The sequence below is a fragment of the Lolium rigidum genome, chromosome 6, assembly GCF_022539505.1.
Source record: "Lolium rigidum isolate FL_2022 chromosome 6, APGP_CSIRO_Lrig_0.1, whole genome shotgun sequence".
Classification (NCBI taxonomy): Eukaryota; Viridiplantae; Streptophyta; class Magnoliopsida; order Poales; family Poaceae; genus Lolium; species Lolium rigidum.
The window spans coordinates 311030103-311039269 of record NC_061513.1 but is presented as its reverse complement, the minus strand read 5'-3'; the positions used below and the strand labels follow the sequence as shown (position 1 = coordinate 311039269).

At 44.7% G+C, this 9167-nt stretch overlaps 1 protein-coding gene across 1 annotated transcript; it reads left to right on the top strand.

Moving 5' to 3' along the window:
* The first annotated feature begins 484 nt into the window (after window positions 1-484).
* Window positions 485-3556, top strand: LOC124667323 (transcription factor bHLH168-like). Its single transcript, XM_047204625.1, has 2 exons — window positions 485-1023; window positions 2693-3556. The coding sequence occupies exons 1-2, from the start codon at window positions 778-780 to the stop codon at window positions 3137-3139; spliced, it is 693 nt and encodes a 230-aa protein (XP_047060581.1). The 5' UTR covers window positions 485-777; the 3' UTR covers window positions 3140-3556.
* Window positions 3557-9167: the final 5611 nt, after the last annotated feature.

The window sequence follows — 9167 nt, the reverse complement described above, 5'->3', positions numbered from 1 at the left end:
CCGCGTTGGCAACTTAATAACTATGGTATCACGAGCCAAGCATTGACCTTGAAACCGCGGTTTTCTCACCGGCAGTCGCATCATACGCGTGCGAAAATGTATCGTCTTCATCCACGTTGCGGTTGAGTGAGAACGTGAGCATGGGATAGGAATGGACAGATGTTCCCCCCTGGAGTCGAACCCATGGATCTGAATCTGAATACAAAAACGAACCCATGCTTGGATAGATAGCAACACGTACGCAGCACCACGTTGCTGTCAAATCAAATTTTAAAAAAAAAACACGCAGCACCAAGAACGTGCGTGGGCTGCCGTCTACAGTGACGAAAAGAAAAGAAAACGAATCGTAGGGACCCACACGAAAACACGTCTCGGTGGACCCGGACCGGATTGGGGTTGACCACCACCACCACCACCACTCAGCTCGCTCCGTCCATCTCTCACTCACTGACGATTCCTTCTCTCATTTTTTAAGTACACAAAAATTTCCCTTTTAGCTGCTTTGGTTTGCTCCAATCAATCGCCGTCTTGCTCCTCCGTCCACAACACAACACAACAGGGCAGCGTCTCCTGTATAAATAAGCTCCCCAGCCACAACTACCAGCTCAAACCTCCATCCATCCATACACCAATCAGCTCAACCCACTTCTCCCCTTTCTTCCATCTCATCTTCCTCTGCAGCTCAGCCGACCCATCTAGCGAGCGTTTGTTCCTTCCGTCCATCCATTTTCTTCTTCTTCTACCGAAGCCGAGCCCAGCCCCAGCGCCGTCGGAAAGATGAAGAGCAGGAGGCAGAGTGGCGGCGGCGCAGTAGCTGCCGTCGACGGGAACACCAGCAGCGGCTGCGGCGGTGGCGGGGGAGGCTGCAGCAAGATGGAGAGGAAGGACGTGGAGAAGAACCGGAGGCTGCACATGAAGGGACTCTGCCTCAAGCTCTCCTCCCTCGTCCCAGCCACATCCACGCACCACATCCGCCATTACCAGAGCTCCAACGCATCGTCACAGTGCAACAATAACAACAAGGTATTCCACCTCACCTCCTTCGCCATTCACCAGATCCTGCTTTCTTACTTCTCTTCCACCGTTAAACTCACCTCATCTCAGTTGGGAGGCTGTTTCTCCCACCCAGCTGCCAGGTCAAAATGTAAGTAACTGTTAGCCTACAGTTAACCAAGAGTATAAAAACACGTCGCTCTTACTAATCCTCAACATGGAGTAGTATACACATAATATACGTGGAGCAGGTCATTTTAGGGGGTTTCAGGTCCACTGAATTATTGTGCTGTCCGTCGTTATCAAGCTCGTCGATCCCCTCCACCACCATCACGCTCACAGTGTACTCGCCTCTAGCCTGCTTCAAAAGGCAATTTTTGACGAGATGCTGATCCTCATGCTTCTAATCCAAAACACAAAATGAAACTACCTATTTAGGACTCTTTGGATTCATAGGATAGGAAAAATCATAGAAATAGGAAAAATATAGGGTTAGTTTATCATGTCTAGTTGAATCCTATAGAAAAAAGGGTCTCTTTGATTCGAAGGAATTTTTCCATGAGGCATGACCCTTTTTTTTTTCTTATAGAATTTAGACTACAGGATTTTTATATGATTATTTTCTAGGGTGTGCCTATGTCTCAGTTGACTGAGATTTTCTTAAGTCTCAGTCAACTCAGAAAAGTGCAACTACAGTTCAAAGAAAAGTGCAACTTGGTTCAGTTGCACATTTCGTCAGAAAAGTGCAATTGCACCTTTTTAACAGAAAAGTGCAACTCAAAGACATTTTGTAAGTGAGCTTGAGACTTAAGAAAATCTCGATTGATCGAGCATATAGAAAACCGTATTTTCTATAGGATGTTTTCCTATAAATCAAACAACCAGTGTATAATTTTTTTATAAAATATAAATTCTATATAATTTCTACCCAATTCCTATGAATCAAATGAGCCCACACATAGTCCTGTGGAAATTTTAACCGATCAGTTGGTTTGTTAGGAGTATAACAGTTTTTGGAAATTTGCCTAAACGTCAAACGTTGCCTTAAACAGCTGAATATGCTCGGATGATGATAAGATAGGTGGAAACTAAAGTTGAGAAATGATTTGACATTTGTGCCAGCCCTTTTCTGTCCCCTCCTGTCCGATCAGCTCCATTCACACACGTGCTGCTATCAGCCACTTAATCATTCCAGGGAGTAGAAGAAGTACTAGCGTCAGAAATCGGTTGGTGACGTTCAGCCACGTGGTTGATGTCCATGTTTGTTTGTTTCGGCACGTGCACAATTCATCTGGTGGTGCAAGGAGCCAAACGATGGACGACGATTATCACTCACTCATTCCATTATTCCATCTATCGGATAGGTCTCCACATAACTTAATCTTTCACTTCAACCAAAAACTTAGTTTTCAGAACAACCTTTCTTTTCTCAACCCCAATGATTCTTGAAGCCACCCACCGAAGATCCCACACATGTACTCGTGCGATTTCATTCACATGCCCTTGTCATCTTCGAGACAAAAAAAAAACTGTACTTTATTCAGATCAGCAACAAAAGCTATAGAGAAAGCATAATTGCATGTGCAAGAAGATCTCAACGGATTATATCGGGATACTTTATTCAGTACTGATTAGCAGCTGGATTTCACCTTGCACAAATGATCTCGTTATCTGACGAAACTGTTTGTTCTATCTGCAGGACGCGATCACGCAGCTGGACCAGCTGGACAGTGCGGCGGCCTACATCAAGCAGCTCAAGGGCCGGATCGACGAGCTCAAGCGGCGCAAGCAGGGCGGCGGCGGCTGCTCCCCGTCCGCCTCCGGCAATAAGGCGTCGTCAACGACGACGACCGCGACGGCGTCGCTGCCGGTGATCGAGGTGCGGCACCAGGACTCGACGCTGGATGTGGCGCTGGTGAGCGAGGCCGGGAAGCCGTTCAAGCTGCACGAGGTCATCTCCGTGCTGGAGCAGGAGGGCGCTGAGGTCGTCAGCGCCAGCTTCTCCGTCGTCGGCGACAAGATCTTCTACACGCTGCACTCCCAGGCGCTCTGCCCCAGGATCGGCCTCGAGGCCGACAGGGTCACGCACAGGCTCCACGGCCTCGCCGCCGCTGCCTCCGCCGCCGCCGCCGTCTACACGGCATGAGCTAGCTGGACCTCTTCGTTTTTCTTCTTTTTTCATGGCGACCAACCTACTCATCGAGAGAGACACGTCGGAGGGGAAGCTGGTTAATTAATTAATTTGCAGTTTTGCGTATGTATGAGTTAGCTTGCTGCAGATTAATTTAGTTTTTTCGTCAAACAGGGCAGAAATGTCCCATGCGATGTTTTTTTTTTTCAGCTTGAACCCTCCTGGCTCTCTTGGATGATTAGTTGGCTAGTTGCCTCCTCTGCTTGTAAGCTTCAGGTCTACCTATCTGAAGTCTAGTGTAGCTATGTAATTCTGAGGTCCTCTTTTTTTCCTTCAGGAAATCTGAATTTTCCAGAGTGTCTTAGTTTCTAGTATTCCAAAAATAGATGATCGAATAAATGAATTATCTTGAATGCTTTGAAGACATCCAAACCAGTCTGTCAGATCTAACTGGTCGTTTTGAGGGATTATGTTTCTTCGGGGTAACTATGGGGTGTTGATTGCATATTTTTCTTTTTATTGAAGAAGGTTGAGAAACTCGAATTGGCGTTCCACGCGTGCACTTGACGGCACCGGCCCTAGTCCTTGTCACCACCCACCTAGATCGACGCCTAGGAATTGTTCGGCCATTTGTGTGACCGAGTTTGAGGTACGAAGTTGGACCAATTTTCAGCCATTTACGACTAGCATCTATGATGTGAACATATGGACTTAGCATCTATGATGTGAACATATGGACTTAGCTGAAAGGACGAGATGTAGCTTATAAGAGGGTGAATAGACGTTTTAAAAAGTATTATGAATTTAACTTGTTAGAATGCCTAATTAAACTAACGTTTATTTTTTAAAACTTAAATATCCTAGGCTCAACTAAGTACAACAACAACAACTAAAGCTAAGCAAGATAAGCATAATATAAATAATTCAAGCACGATGGCTAATACAAGAAAATTAAACCTGGGTATAGGGATAACCGAGCATGGCGAAGATGAAGTTGTATTCCAGTGTTCCTCACACAAGGTGAGGTACGTCACGTTGGAGAGATGTGGGCTACCATGAAGGTCTCTCGAACGCCACGAAGGCTCACCTTCTAATCAGAGCCAATAATAACATGAAGGACAATTGTATTTCCCTTATGGTTAGCTTTTTCTCAACTCCGGAGATGGCAAGCTCCATGTCCACTTCACAACCTCCACGAAGGATAAGGCCGGCCCTCTTCACAACCTTCCACGAAGAGATCACCAGAGCACCAACCGTAAAGCCAACTATGAGGTAACCCCTTCAAAAGTAACAAGCTCACGGTCTCTCACTCGAACTAATTGTAATGGAGAGTTCAACACTTATGTAAGGATGCAAAAGAAAAAACACCAAGGGTGTTCAAATCCTTCACACTTAAATCCCACCAAAGCAACTACTGGTATGGAGGAACTAGAGAGCAATAACAAAGGAGGAATCAACAAATGGCTGCAAGATAGATCCCAAGAGCTCCTCTCACTTAGAAGAGGAATTGATTGGTAGAGTCGTAGATCTAGAGATCCTCTTAAAAAATCCTTCAAGAATATGCAAGAATCATGGGAGGGATGAAGATAAAGCAAGTTTGTGAGGTTCAACAATGGAGTACGAGAGAGAAAGCAAATAGAACGGTTGACCTTGCCTCCTCAAGGAGGAAGAAAGGATATTTGTAGTAAAAACAGGGAAAACTAGCCGTTTGGGGAATTCCTGCAACCTAGACCGACGGTAAAACTGGTACTATCGGTTCTCTCGTCGTACCGGATCGGCGCACAAACCGGCAGACCGGGATTTGTGCCGGAAACTGATCGAGCACAAGGCTGGGATGGATTCAAACCGGCACGCCAGTTTCCTCGCCGGTTTCAAACTGGCCGCCGGAATAATTCTGGTTTTGCCGAAACAGTGCATCACCAGAATTTTCCGGTGGGTTAACCGGCACCGCCGGTTTCCGCGCCGAAATTGCAACAACCCATCAAACTCTAGTTTTCTCGAAAGATCTAAACTTTGACAAATCTCCTGAACTTCGATTGAGATGAGACCAATTTTGTTGGAACGATAACGATGAATAGAACCCCAACAAAATATTAAGACTCCTCACAAAGTATTTTTAGATAATTTTTGGAGAGGAAGCCTCTCAAGATCAAGAAACAGTAAATACGTTCAAACTCGAAAACTCAATAAATGATGCATACATATTCTGTTTTCGGTGAACTTGGGCTTGTTTAAAAGCTAGCAATAGGCTCAAGAACCTCACATAGAGAAACACCAAGAAGCAACAAGAATTTAGGGATGAAAAGTATGCAAAGAATTGAGCTCCCTAAGACGGTGCGATCAAGTTATACCTAACCAAAAAGAATAGTTACGAGCGTAATGACAAATATTAGCAATAGAAAAGTGAAAAATAACTTTGGTAACGGGACCAGCCCGGATTACCATATAAATACTTCTACGAAACTGGAGTACATATACGAGAGACCTGTGGTAAAACCTTTTCTTCAGATATCTTCCAAATTCTTAGGGTCCTTGCTCTGGATCTTGCTCCCCCGATGCGAAACCAGTTGGTTCCATATCCCTCTTGATAGTGCGGCTATCTATCATATAACCCGCAAAAAAATCTATCATATAACCCGGTTTCCCAAAAATTACCTTGAGACCGGTAAAAGGAAAACCTAACAAGGTATACCTTTGTCTTGCGCATCCCGCTTGATCTTGATGACAACGCTTCAAACTCCATTCAAGCTGGAATGCCCACTTGATCATTGTTGCTTCGTGAGGACTCATAATTGCTCCCCATACACCACTGTGGTAAAGCTTCATTTGAAGCACATTTTCACAAGTCCATTATCACCAAATGGATGACAAGCGTCAAGCATGATCTTCTTGATATGCTCATCTTGAACATGCCTTTCTCAACCTTGATGACATCCATACTTGACGCCATCCTCACATGGGAAATACGAGATCATAATCTTGATGCATACTCATGGCAAGATACCTAACCCACATTGACAACACAAATGCACATATATAGTGGGTTAGCTCATGAAGCATAATTAACAAGGCTTACCATACCACAAGATCACATGAGTTAAGGTGGTATAATCTTTATGCTTCATGTGTTGACCAACTTGAATTCAATCTTCACTGTTAGTATTTGTCAACCTTGTATCTCTTTGATAACCCACAAGTATAGGGGATCGCAACAGTCTTCGAGGGAAGTAAAACCCAAATTTATTGATTCGACACAAGGGGAGGTAAAGAATACTTATAAGCCTTAACAACTGAGTTGTCAATTCAGTCGCACTCGGAAAAGCACTAGCAACAGGGGTGATGTGAAAGTAGCGATAATATGAGAGCGAGTAGTAACAGTAACACAAGCAGCGAGTAATGAGTAACACGGAGGCAATGGCACCGGAAGATAGTTGATACTACTTCCAATGACATGTAGAACGAGTATATGATGATGAGAGATGGACCGGGGTTCCCGGCTATCTACACTAGTGGTAACTCTCCAATAACAAGTGTTGGGTGAACAAATTACAGTTGGGCAATTGATAGGATTGAAATAGCATTAAGACAGAACATCAAGATCATTAATCATGTAAGCATGTTTTCCATATATAGTCATACGTGCTCGCAATGATAAACTTGTACAACATCTTTTGTCCTACCAGACCGGTGGCAGCCGGGCCTCTAGGGAATCTACTGGAAATTAAGGTACTCCTTTTAATAGAGCACCGGAGCAAAGCATTAACACTCCGTGAAAACATGTGATCATCATATCTAAGCCTTCCCCTCCAGTGTCTCAATTTCTGTCACTTTGGGGCCTTTGGTTCCGGGACATGTGCATACAACTTGTAGATACAATCTAAGCAATAAGTATAGAGCTCAAATCTAAGATCATGCCACTCGGGCCCTAGTGACAAGCATTAAACACAACAAGATTGCAGCAACAATAACTTCATAAACTTTGTAGATAGACAATCATAATGTAACAATCCATAGGATCCCGACAAACACAACACCGATTACATCAGATGAATCTCAATCATGTAAGGCAGCTCATGAGATCATTGTATTGAAGTACATGTGGGAGAGAATACCAACTAGCTACAGCTAGAACCCGTAGTCCATGGGGGAACTACTCACGGAGCATGATGGAGACGATGGCGTTGATGGAGATGGCTTCCGGGGGCACTTCCCCGTTGATGTCTACGGGAGCTTCTATTCTTGTAGACTGTGTTGGGCCTCCAAGAGCAGAGGTTTGTAGAACAGCAGCAAGTTTCCCTTAAGTGGATCACCCAAGGTTTATCGAACTCAGGGAGGAAGAGGTCAAAGATATCCCTCTCATGCAACCCTGCAACCACAAAGCAAGAAGTCTCTTGTGTCCCCAACACACCTAATAGGTGCACTAGTTCGGCGAAGAGATAGTGAAATACATGTGGTATGAATAAGTAGTAGCAACGGCACCAGAAAAGTGCTTTGCCCAGGATAGTAAACAAGCAGTAGTAACGCAGCAGTAGTAACGCAGTAAAACAGTAAACAAGCAGCGATAGCGATATTTAAGAACAAGGCCTAGGGATTAGACTTTCACTAGTGGACACTCTCAACATTGATCACATAACGAACGAGATAAATGCATACTCTACACTCTTGTTGGATGATGAACACATTGCGTAGGATTACACGAACCCTCAATGCCGGAGTTAACAAGCTCCACAATAATGCTCATATTTTAGTAACCTTTAGTGTAAGATAGATCAAAAGACTAAACCAAGTACTAACATAGCACGCACACTGTCACCTTCATGCATATGTAGGAGGAATAGATCACATCAATATTATCATAGCAATAGTTAACTTCGCAATCTACAAGAGATCATGATCATAGCATAAACCAAGTACTAACACGGTGCACACACTCGTCACCTTTGCACGCGTGCGGGAGGAATAAAACTACTTTAATAACATTGCTAGAGTAGCACATAGATAAATTGTGATACAAACACATTGCAATCATAAAGAGATATAAATAAGCACCTCACTATGCCATTCAACAGTGAATAAGTATTCCGTGAAATATAGCCTAAGAGACCCACACGGTGCACACACTCGTCACCTTTACACACGTGGGACAAGGAGTCTCCGGAGATCACATAAGTAAAACTCACTTGACTAGCATAATGACATCTAGATTACAAGCATCATCATATGAATCTCAATCATGTAAGGCAGCTCATGAGATTATTGTATTAAAGTACATAGGAGAGAGATGAACCACATAGCTACCGGTACAGCCCCGAGCCTCGATGGAGAACTACTCCCTCCTCATGGGAGCAGCAGCGGTGATGAAGATGGCGGTGGAGATGGCAGCGGTGTCGATGGAGAAGCCTTCCGGGGCACTTCCCCGCTCCGGCAGGGTGCCGGAACAGAGACTCCTGTCCCCCAGATCTTGGCTTCGCGATGGCGGCGGCTCTGGAAGTTTTTCCGTATCGTGGTTCTTCCGCCTCAGGGTTTTCGCGACGGAGGCTTTATATAGGCGAAGAGGCGGCGCAGGAGGGTCGAAGGGGTGGCCACACCATATGGCGGCGCGGCCAGGGCCTGGGCCGCGCCGGCCTATGGTCTGGGGGCCCAGTGCCCCCCCTCCGGTCCTTCCCGGGTGTTCTGGATGCTTCCGGTGAAAATAGGAACCCGGGTCTTCGTTTCGTCCAATTCCGAGAATATTTCGTTACTAGGATTTCGAAACCAAAAACGACAGAAAACGAGAACCGGCACTTCGGCATCTTGTTAATAGGTTAGTTCTAGAAAATGCACGAATATGACATAAAGTGTGCATAAAACATGTAGGTATCATCAATAATATGGCATAGAACATAAGAAATTATCGATACGTCGGAGACGTATCAAGCATCCCCAAGCTTAGTTCTGCTCGTCCCGAGCAGGTAAAACGATAACAAAGAGAATTTCTGAAGTGATATGCCATCATAACCTTGATCATACTATTTGTAAACATATGTAGTGAATGCAGCGATCA